General features: G+C 39.1%; 1 protein-coding gene across 1 annotated transcript; it reads right to left on the bottom strand.

Moving 5' to 3' along the window:
- Positions 1-4518: 4518 nt before the first annotated feature.
- LOC306862184 (claudin-3-like) lies at positions 4519-7431 on the bottom strand. The gene is made up of 2 exons (XM_079404864.1): positions 7363-7431; positions 4519-7266 (listed from the first exon to the last, which is right to left on the bottom strand). The coding sequence occupies exon 2, from the start codon at positions 7239-7241 to the stop codon at positions 6597-6599; it is 645 nt and encodes a 214-aa protein (XP_079260990.1). The 5' UTR covers positions 7242-7266; positions 7363-7431; the 3' UTR covers positions 4519-6596.
- Positions 7432-11709: the final 4278 nt, after the last annotated feature.

The following is an 11709-nucleotide window of genomic DNA, read 5'->3' as shown; positions in this document are numbered from 1 at the left end:
AAAGAGAGGAAAATATATTTGGATAAATCAGTAAACACTGCTAATGGACCAGGATGACCAGAGAGTGGCGCCACAGACCACGACAACAGCCTTTATAATTTACAATGTTTTCTTTAATACATTGCAAAGAAAAGAACTGATCGTTTATAAAAGCTAGACAATTTAAATGGAAAAAATGTTTTTAAACTTACATTAGGATAAGCCCGATACAGTTTCTTAACCCTTTTTGCTGAAAATCATTTAATTTGGTGTTCCAAGAGTACAAAAACAGCTTATTTCTTATTATCTATTTATAATATAATGATAGTAATAATAATAAAAGTTATTATTATTATTATCATTATACAAAATCCAATACAATAATCCAATATGTTTTTTTGTAAGCTTGTTATTTATTTATTTATTTTTACCATGAACAAGGTGTAACAAGGTGGGGACAAAAAATTGTTGATGATGATGATGGTGGTGTATGCTGCATGAACAAAGTCAACTATTTTTAGTGCAATGGGAAAGAAAATCCTTTCTGGGTCAAAAAAATAAAATAAAACCCAGAACACAACATAAGGGTTAATTCAATTAAGAATTAGTATCTTAATTCAGAAATATCCAGACATTTATTATTAAACATTATAATTTTAAATCAAACTTTATCACTTGAATATTTTAAGTGATAAATGGCAATGTTTAGGCCTATGTCAAAACACCTCTGCCTAAGCAAATGAGAACTGAAGTTTTGCATTTTAAGTTTATCAGCTGATATCAATTCTTTATATAAATGTTACAAAAGCCATCTGAATGTAGACTGTGAAATGGATGTGGAAGATTTTCATATCATCTTAAAAGCAAGCTCCCACCAACGTTCTCAATAACAAAATTGGCACAATCCTTTCAATACAATTGTCACGAATCCTGGCCATGCTCTTCCGTTACTCGCCACCAGATGTCACTCACTCCCCACATGGACTCGTACAGCACACTGGACTACAGTTCCCACAATACATTGCACTGACGACATGCACAGCTGTTCACTATCTCGCCCACACCTGATCATCATTTCAATCACCACCACACACCATATAAGCCTGGGACTTGCTCTTGCTCAGGGCCGAGTATTGTTTAGCATTTATCACTCCCCAAGCGATAGCTACTTTACAGAGCCATAGCCATAGCCATAGCCATAGCCATAGTCTTAGTCTTGCCTTGCCTTGCCTTGCCTTGTTTATCTTGCCGTGTCTGACCCTGCCTTTGTTTCCTGGATTTACCCCTTTGCCTTGCCGTTTGGACTCTGTTCGCTCCCCGTTTGGATTATCGCTCTCGTCTCTGGATTATCTCTCTGCCTTGCCCCTTTGGATACTGTTCGCTGATCGTCGACCCACGCTTGCTCCACGGATTGCTCTGTCTTGCCCTTGCCATACCTGTTTGCCGATCTCTGACCCTGCCTGTTTTCTGACCATGTTTTTTAATAAAGCTTTGCACATGGATCCGCACGTCTCACGTCTCGTCAGCCCCGTAACAACAATGACCTTTGTATTAGACCTGACAATATTTAATATAATTTAACCTTGCCCTACAAACAAAGAGGACGTTTTGACATGCAGAAAGCCAAATTAAGGGGAAGTCTACACACAATGGCATGACTAAATTAACACAAGACAAAATATTCCACAGCAAATATAGGCAGTAGAAAATGAAAAGAAGAAGCATGACAGTGTTATCAATAAGATCCTCAAATAAAAACATTATGGAAAGTTTAAAGACCATTTAGGCCTATTACACTTTAAAACCTATTTTGTTGGGAGCATTGAATGGTTTGTATAACTTTCTTGGTTCAAAGTAATCAATAATTCAACATGCTTTGCCACATTTACAGGACATAGGCTACTGTAGTTACACCCTAGTTTCATCAGTGAGGGTAATTTAGGGTTAACTTCTTTCACAGTCCCCTCTCTTATTTCAGACAACATAAGAGGGCCAACTAGTTGTTTATGTGCATCTAAAGAGAAAGTGACAGAGTGAGAGCTTCATCCTCCTCCACGTCTCCTGCTGCTATAGGCAACCCAGCAGTGGAGATAAAGCAGCTAATGATCACAGTCACCATGGTGAGGGTACATGCAGAAGGGACACACACAATGGGAAAAAAAATAGCAAAAAAGAAAATGTTAGATAGCACACATAATAGACGACACTTCATGTATATCGATCTCTGGAAATTATTTCGTAGGTTTATGCAACAGGCATTTATTTTTTTACTTAAAGGCCCAAAGAAATTAATGGGATTTGCTTTTTAAATTTATGTAAATAATCATGAACTGTAATGAAACCTGTTTTAGACTAAATATTTTACTCATGTATAGCCTATACATAATACTACATATATATATATATATATATATATATATATATATATATTGTGAACGAATAATCTATGTATAAATTAATACATTTCAATAAAACAATAATTTTAGAAACTAAATTTTAGTCATTAACTATAGGTGTTTGTATAGCCTACTATAAAATGAATGCAGCGCCAGAAACCTGACCTGCTTCCTTCTGCCCTGTTTTCTCAAAGGAAAGAACAGACGTTCAAGGGAAATGAACAATGGAAGGTCACTGCAGAGCCAGGGATTTGGTAGATTATGGTCACGTGATTTTGGGTTCCGTCTTCGCGAATGATTTTTAAAAACTTAAAAGTTAATGTATTTCACACCTGGGTGGGAATGAGACAAAGAACACAACAATACACATTTAAACACATTTAAAAAAGAGCCCATATTTGACGCAAAAGTCTAATTTGCCCCACCAAATAAATATGTTGCTGCTATGTCTGTGAATGGGAGTTAAAAGGGAATTGTCCTTCACGGAACTGGCCGTATGACATTTAAGCAGACTTCCGCCACGCAGTCTCGAGAAACATAAGCAAATAAATCTCCTCACCTGCTATGGTTTCGGTCACGTGCTTTCATTTTCTACGCTGCAGGTGGAACAGCCTACAATAATGTGCTTTGTAACATAATTCCATGTTCTCCAGTTAGATATCTCCAGGAAAATCCGTGCCGTTTCCAAGATCCTGCTATAACTTTATTAAATTATTAGCTAAGTGTAATATCCAATTTAAACAACAACAACAACAAAAACATTACTCATCCCGTCATCCTTTGTTAATTTGCAAAACAGAAAATAAAATCAATCCACAAAACTAAGCATATTGTCATATCACTGTGAGCAAACATTTATTATATTATAATAACATACAGTTTTTGCCTTCAAATAGGCGAATAAACACAAGAAGGGGAAGAAGAAGATGAAGAAAGAAGAAGAAAGGGGGGTGGGGGAGTTTGCAAGCGGATGTATCCAGTGGCCAAAAATGTGCTCTTTTCAAATTAAATGTTCCTTTTTTTGTGAGAATTCAATGTTAGTATTTAAAAACTACACAGTAACTGCACATAATGAGAGGAAAAAACTAGTTTTCCTTGCATTTTATATATGCATTTTATGTGATATTGCAGATAATTTTATCCAAAGCAGCTTACAACTGGGGAACACATCTCAACTCTGAAGCAATCTGTCATACAGCCAGCAATATCCATAGTATTCAATGTTTTTATGTAGGCTACATTTGTGTAAAACTGAATTAAGCGACTGAACAGCTACTGCATTGCACCTATAACCTTCAACCAAAGGTAATTTCGTGTGGCTCAACATTACCCTGCACCCATTTTACACTAATAAGTTCGGTTTCTCAAAGGGACAGAGTTGCATGACATCTTTTCACCACCTTTATGGAACCTATATAGATGTGTTTTGTAGTGTTTATCTTAAAATATAAAAAAAACATTTTGATAAAGAAATCTTTCCGCTGCATATCTGACCTTAACCTTTGAATCTGTCTCCTTTAGTTTACACTGAGTGAATAATAGCCGTAATCAAACATAATACTGCATTGATTAGGGAGAAGAAGGTGAAGAAAATGCCAGGAGTGAAATTTGCCCTCTGATTATCAATTTTATGGTTACTTTTTTATTTGGCAAGATAGATCCTGTTGCATATAGACTGCAAATCATTCCTTTGGTAAAAGACTCAGTCTGTTGACTGGAAAGAATGAGAGAAAATTGCTACATCCGCTTTTCTGTAACCTTCTCCCATAAGGGGAGGAAACCTTCACTTCACATTGCTGAGATAATCAACACTGCAGGCTGAGAGAATTATGCTTACAGTATATGCATCTAAAATTGTATGCATCATTTTTAAAAGATTGAGCACATTATATAAAATGTATATGAATACAATTAATGTGAGTAATCCTCTTTGAATATAGTGATTACTTTTAGCGAGTTACAAAATACATAATTTCGTTTGAATATGTCTGTTAGAAAAATTATTCTACAGAGTTCTTAACTGTGGATATATTTTTTTAAATCAGTGAATATTTAAATTAAAACGTACCAATACTGAAGTTGACTGATTGTATGCACAGTATGGAACTATTCTGTAGAAAAACAAGAAGAGACTGGTAATTTTATGCCAGTAGTTTACTTTTACTGACATTTGGTAGCATGACCACAATTTCAAAACACGAGGAAAACTGTAACCTGCAAATAATCAATACGGAAAGTTCCTTCATGTATATTGCACCCTGTTTTTACAGTCTTTTCTTAGAGTGCGTGACAAATATGTTTCTCAGTATGAAAAGTCCGGTGAGGTCTTGAGGAGGTGGAGTTGATTGAAATATGATCTCTTGATTAATACAATAACAGGGCATAAACCATGCATAAATCATCATTCTAGTTAATCTTTTTGTTTGCCTTCATGTTCATGGTGATCTCTCTAAATTACACTGTTCAGTAAAAACACTTTTATATAACCTTTTAACTCTTCCTCATTCTCTACACCTGAAACTTCTACACAACATTGTTAAAATGGATTTCTTTAACACGCAGGCAAATGCACAATAATGTTTGTGCTGCTGTCTGTTATATTTATAACAATAATAATAAATGTATAATTACACAAATGTTCTATATATTCACACTAGATGAGAATTAAACTCAGTTAAATAGCTTTGCATTGAAGGAAGCCTCGCAGCAAACACACCAGGTGAGTCATTTTCCTACGTGGAGTTTCCCCTCCCCCTCTGGCAGGTGGAGAAGAGGGCGTCACCTTGACAAGCAGTCTCTATGGCTACAGCATTATAAAGCACAGGCTTGTATTAATATCTCTTAGGGTTGTGTGTTTGCAACTCACCATGGTTTCATGGCCTGTTGCCTGCTTTGTAATAGAACTCATTACCAAGAGTCAATAGTTATACATTTTATGAATTGCTAAGAAGATATTCTTTACCAAGAATTAAAAGGAATAATTTAACTTGTGCTTAAAGCAGCATGTGGAATTTCCTTTTGAATCCATAGTTTAGTTTGTGTGCAACTTTCTTTATGTTTTGTTTGCTGCTCAATGTGCATCAGCTGAAAGGATCTAATGGACTCTTAGAGCATAAATTCTGTTTTTATTGAATTTATTTTGAAATGACAATGGGATTAAGTAAAGAAATCCAGTATATGCATAAGGTAAACTAACATTTTGTGCCTAATAAGTTTTCTTTCCAAATCCCATCCATCTTCCCCTTGCCAGTTCTTCAGTTCTTCGGATCTGTCTGTCACCATCTATAGCAAACAGTACAGCTTGCCTAAGGTTTGTAAACCGAGTGGTCGCTCTCAGAATGTGTCACATTACTGCCCTATTTTTACAACAAACGGCCAAACAGGTACAACCACTCGATAGTGTGCAGTAACTGACCATTTGTTTAATATATCAGCTATTGAGCTATTTTACATTTATGCGCATTAAATTTTGATACAATAAAAGCAGCACAATTGACAAATATTCAAATTGGTTATCTAGAAAACACACTCAACAATGTCTTTTAAATCTGTAAAAATATCTATGAATAATAAAACAATGGTACAAAAAGTTGTAACTATACAGAAAGGAAATGACGTACAACCTCAAAAACTGAAACCTAAAAGGAAAAACAAAATACATGTTTAGTTTCTGTGTTCAGTGAAATTTTCATAAGCAAATACATGTAAAGAGCTAAAGTCTTCCTCTTCCTGTCAACATACAGAAGTGATAGATAAGCCATCAGACTGACACAGCGACTGTTTTCATAAATATCTCTGTTTCTGTCACATATCATATATCTTTGCCTATTTATGTCTGCTTAGAACAATTCTAAATATAAATTTTGACACCATGTTATGCCTTTGATGACCTTTTGACACAAAAAGCAAGAACAGCTGAACAAAAAACAGGAAAATTTAAACAACAGCATATAAAGATTATAAATGTATATGAAATGTATAAACACAAAATCCCTGATAGGTAAGCCTACAAAACCAGCCCTTAACGCACGCACACACACACACACACACACACACACGCACACACACAGACACCAGTCTTAACCAGCCAAAAAGCAAATATTGACAGCATCGTATGACCCTTCATTGCGGAGTCCTTTCAGAAGTATCTCCACCCTTTCTGTGAGATCTTCAAAGCCTTCTAATTCTTCTTTGTTTGTATTTTTCTACTAGAAAACATTTTTAAACATAGTCCTTCCTGTCATATCCACCACTGACTGAGCGTGGAGCGGTGTAGCCCATTCTTGGTGGCTTGTAATTCTTCTCCCGTGGAGGACAGGTACAGCACAGCATCGCTCCTCCAATCAGTAACAGAGCAGCAGCGGTAAACCCTATGTAGATGGATGACCCAAGCTCTCTTTGCTGTGCACTGTTCAGTAACGGGTTGTAGAAGTCCCGAATGGTTTGGTGTGCCACCCAAGCCGCCGGAATGAGCTCTAGGATGCCGGCAATAATGAACATCACACCGGAGACAATCATCACTTTGGCCTTGGATGCTTCATCCTCAATACAGTTGGTGCACTTGGCACCCATGATGGAGATCAACACGCCCAGGACGGCCAAGATGATGGCGACGACCGACATGGCTCTGGAAGCCTGAAGGTCCTGAGATAGAGCCAGCATGGAGTCGTAGACCTTGCACTGCATCTGTCCGGTGCTCTGTACGACACAATTCATCCATAAACCCTCCCAGATGACTTGTGCAGTGACGATGTTTGCGCCAACGAAGGCCGAAACACGCCACATTGGAAGAGCGCAAGCGACAATGCTAATGATCCAACCGATAATGCCCAGGGCAATGCCCCCGAGCTCCATTCCCATCGACATGGTGCCTTTTAGGGGTACTTTTTACCTAGGAAAAGGAGATGTAGCTTAGTTGTGAAGATTATACACAAATAAAAGCTGTACTAACAGAAAATTAAACAATGGAGGGAGGAATGTCATTTACCTAGTGCTGAGATGTCAATATAGATGTCTGCGTCCCAATTCTTCCTTTCTTTGTGTAGCCTGTGAAAGTGCTGTGATGACAAGCAGCATTTATATTCCCAAAGAGACAGGTGTGAGTGGAGGAGGACCTTAACGTGATGACATAGAGGATGTGATACAGGTTTGTGCACGTCACCTGCCTGCTATGGGCACTGCGGGGAGAAGAACAATATACAGGTATTGGCTTTCCCTTGTAATCTAATTCCTACTAACTTTGTATGGAAACTGGCTCAGCCAGGAAAAAGCACCTGAAAGAACAAATCAATAATCAAGGGGGTGGAGAAGAGGGGTAATATTTCACCCGAATCACACTTAATATTTCACACTGGAGATGTTAGTGATGTTGTATATGAGGAATCTCCAACTTTCTAAAGATAAAGACAGTGTTGAAAGATGGATTTTATTGACTGACTTCAAAAGTGTTTTTTAACAGATGTACAGAAAAACATTGTTGACTCTGTTTCCTCTTCTTGGTCTACAGCATCATAAATCAGTTTACTGTGTTGAGACTCGCGAGGAAGTCGTGGCCTAATGGTTAGAGAGTCGGACTCGTAATCCAAAGGTTGCGGGTTCGAGTCTCGGGCCGGCAGGGATTGTAGGTGGGGGGAGTGAATGTCCAGCGCTCTCTCCACCCTCAATACCACGACTGAGGTGCCCTTGAGCAAGGCACCGAACCCCCAACTGCTCCCCGGGTGCCGCAGCATAAATGGCTGCCCACTGCTCCGGGTGTGTGTTCACGATGGATGGGTTAAATGCAGAGCACCAATTCCGAGTATGGGTCACCATACTTGGCAGTATGTCACTTCACATCGCGTTTGGTCTCATACTGTATCGCGTATCTTGTCAGTGTCTGCACTTGCTTGGCCATTTTTAGTGGTAAACAGGAAAGTGGGTTCAGCTGAATTGTAATAGTGATTTGTTAGATGGGCATAAAAAAGGTTATTATACTGCGGCAGCGGTTGCGGCAGCCCTCGTGTAAAGCCCTCCTAGTGTGAAGACCGAAGAGTGTAAAGACCATCGACTCTACCGTACGACTCCACCGGACAGGGACACCGGCAGAGGACATAAGTATCGACTTTTAATTATCCTATATTATTCCTACTACTTGTTTCACTTCTGTTTTAGTTTATATAACCTATTCTTACTATGCGTTTCCAGATCAATACTATCACTACCACTCGCAAGCCACACATCACACACTATAGACAGCACAATCCTATCAACCTGCGGACTTTGCCTATGTCTGCTAATACATTACTTTCTTTTTATATTGGTCTCTGGAATTGTCAGTATGCTGTCAACAAAGCGGATTTCATTACGTCCATTACTAGTCATTCATGGTTAAACCTCATGGCCCTGACAGAGTCCTGGATCAAACCAGAAGACAATGTTACACCTGCAGCACTCTCCAATAATTTCTCCTTTTCCCACACCCCACGTTTGACTGGAAGAGGTGGAGGTACTGGTCTGCTCATCTCTAATAATTGGAAATTTACTCCTTTACCATCTCTGAGTATCAACAGCTCTTTTGAATCACATTCGGTTACTATTACCTACCCTCTAAAAATCCATTTTGTAGTTGTTTATCGTCCTCCAGGATTACTAGGTAACTTTGTGGAAGAATTCGATTTATTGCTCTCAAACTTTCCTGAGGATGGTACTCCCTTTGTCTTACTTGGAGACTTCAACATCCACCTAGATAAACCTCAGGCTGCAGACGTCCACACTCTGCTTGCGTCTTTTGATCTCAAGAGAGTGCTAACTACGGCTATTCACAAATCAGGCAACCAACTGGACCTTATTTACACACGACACTGCTCCACTGATCATGTGCTGGTTACTCCACTACACACCTCGGATCACTTCCTCCTCACTCTTAACCTCAACATGATTCCTGACACATCACATACCCCTCCACATGTCACTTTTCGACGTAACTTGCATTCACTCTCACCCTCCCGGCTATCTGCTATGGTTTCAGCTTCACTTCCACCCCTTAAACAGTTATCCTCTCTTGATGCTAACAGTGCTACTGATACTTTCTGTTCCACTCTGACGTCTTGTTTAAATACTTTCTGCCCCTTATCTTCCAAGCCAGCCTGTACCACCCCTTCTGCTCCTTGGCTATCCGATGTTCTCCAAAAACATTGTTCTAAACTCAGGGCTGCGGAAAGGGTATGGCGCAAATCACAAAATCCTTCTGACCTTAATTTATATCGATCACTCCTCTCTGACTTCTCTGCTAATGTTTCCACTGCTAAAAAGACATACTATCATGACAAAATTAACAATTCGCCTAACTCTCGCATGCTCTTTAAAACATTTTCCTCCCTCCTTTGTCCTCCTCCTCCTCCTTCATCGTCTCTAACAGCTGACGACTTTGCCACATTCTTCATTAATAAAATTACAAACTTCACTGCACAATTTTCCACACCGCAGTCTATCAAGCATATCTTACCAGCAAACATACACTCGTTCACATCCTTCTCTCCACTCTCTGAGGCAGAAGTCTCTAAACTCATCCTACTACCTGTCCGCTTTATCCTATTCCATCTCATCTCCTTCAAGCCATTTCTCCTGCAGTTGTACCTGCACTCACTCACATCGTTAATACATCCCTTCACACTGGAATTTTTCCCTCAGCATTTAAACAGGCTCATATAACTCCACTGCTTAAAAAACCCACTCTTAACCCAACTCTTTTAGGGAACTATAGACCGGTTTCCCTTCTTCATTTCATTGCAAAACACTTGAACGAGTTGTGTTCAACCAAGTCTCTGTCTTTCTCACACAGAACAACCTCCTGGACAGTAACCAATCTGGCTTCAGAAGTGGACATTCGACCGAAACTACCTTGCTTTCTGTTGTTGAAGCCCTAAGACTTGCAAGAGCAGCTTCCAAATCTTCATTACTTATCTTGCTGGATCTGTCTGCTGCTTTTGATACAGTCAACCATCAGATCCTCTTGTCAACCCTATTGAGAAAGGGCATCTCAGGAACCGCACTCCAGTGGTTTGAGTCTTACCTCTCTGATAGGTCCTTCAAAGTATCTTGGAGAGGTGAGGTATCCAAGTCGCAACATCTAGCTACTGGGGTGCCTCAGGGCTCAGTTTTTGGACCAATTCTCTTTTCTGTCTACATGGCATCACTAGGTTCTGTCATTCAGAAATTTGGCTTTTCATATCACTGCTATGCTGATGACACTCAACTCTACCTCTCATTCCATCCTGATGATCCGACGATAGCTGCTCGTATCTCAGCGTGTCAACAGACATTTCTTGCTGGATGATGGATCATCACCTTCAACTCAACCTAGCTAAGACAGAACTGCTTGTAGTTTCATCACAATCCCACCTTCCAGTTAGGCTCATCTACCATAACTCCTTCAAAAACAGCCAGAAACCTTGGAGTTGTGATTGATGATAAGCTGAATTTCTCAGACCACAATGCTAAAACTGCCCGGTCCTGCAGATTTGCATTATACAATATTAAAAAGATCAGAACCTTTCTCTCTGAACATGCAACACAACTCCTTGTTCAGGCTCTTGTTCTGTCCAGACTTGACTATAGTAATGCTCTCTTGGTAGGTCTTCCAGCCAATTCTATTAAACCTCTACAATTAATCCAAAATGCCGCTACAAGATTAATCTTTAATGAGCCGAAAAGAACGCACGTCACGCCTCTGTTCATCAATTTGCACTGGCTACCAATAGCTGCTCGCATTAAATTCAAGGAATTAATGTTTGCCTACAGAACCACCACTGGCTCTGCACCCCTTTACCTAAATTCATTACTTCAGACTTATATGCCCTCTAGAAGCTTGCGTTCTTCAAGTGAACAACACATTATTGTACCATCCCAAAGACACACAAAAACACTTTCACTGACTTTTTCATTAACTGTTCCCATCTGGTGGAATGACCTGTCCAACTAAATCTCAGTAGCCGAATCCTTACCCATCTTCAAGAAACGGCTAAAAACTCATCTGTTCCATCTTTACTTGACCCTCTAACTCTAGCACTCTCTATTCTAATTTTATTTTATCTTTGTCTTTTTATTTAAAAAAAATAAAAAAAATAATAATAATTATCTGTACTGCGTTAGGCTAACCAAGACTTGTAATAGCACTTGCACGTTGTTACTCTTTTGTTGGTTTTGATTGCTTCTTATGTCCTCATTTGTAAGTCGTTTTGGATAAAAGCGGTGGGATGCTGGAAAACGAGTGAGTTGGCATATATACACCTGTTGTGCTTGTTAAGGTGATTAGCTGATGAGCTCCACCTGGGCCAGACTAATTATCTGATCATGC

Source organism: Barbus barbus (assembly GCF_936440315.1).
Source record: "Barbus barbus genome assembly, chromosome: 43".
Taxonomy (NCBI): Eukaryota; Metazoa; Chordata; class Actinopteri; order Cypriniformes; family Cyprinidae; genus Barbus; species Barbus barbus.
Note: the sequence above shows the minus strand (reverse complement) of the source record. Positions and strands in the feature narration are given on the sequence as shown.

Bases quoted from the DNA above. Each gene is read 5' to 3' on its own strand.
- LOC306862184 (XM_079404864.1), bottom strand. From the start codon at position 7,241: ATGTCGATGGGAATGGAGCTCGGGGGCATTGCCCTGGGCATTATCGGT.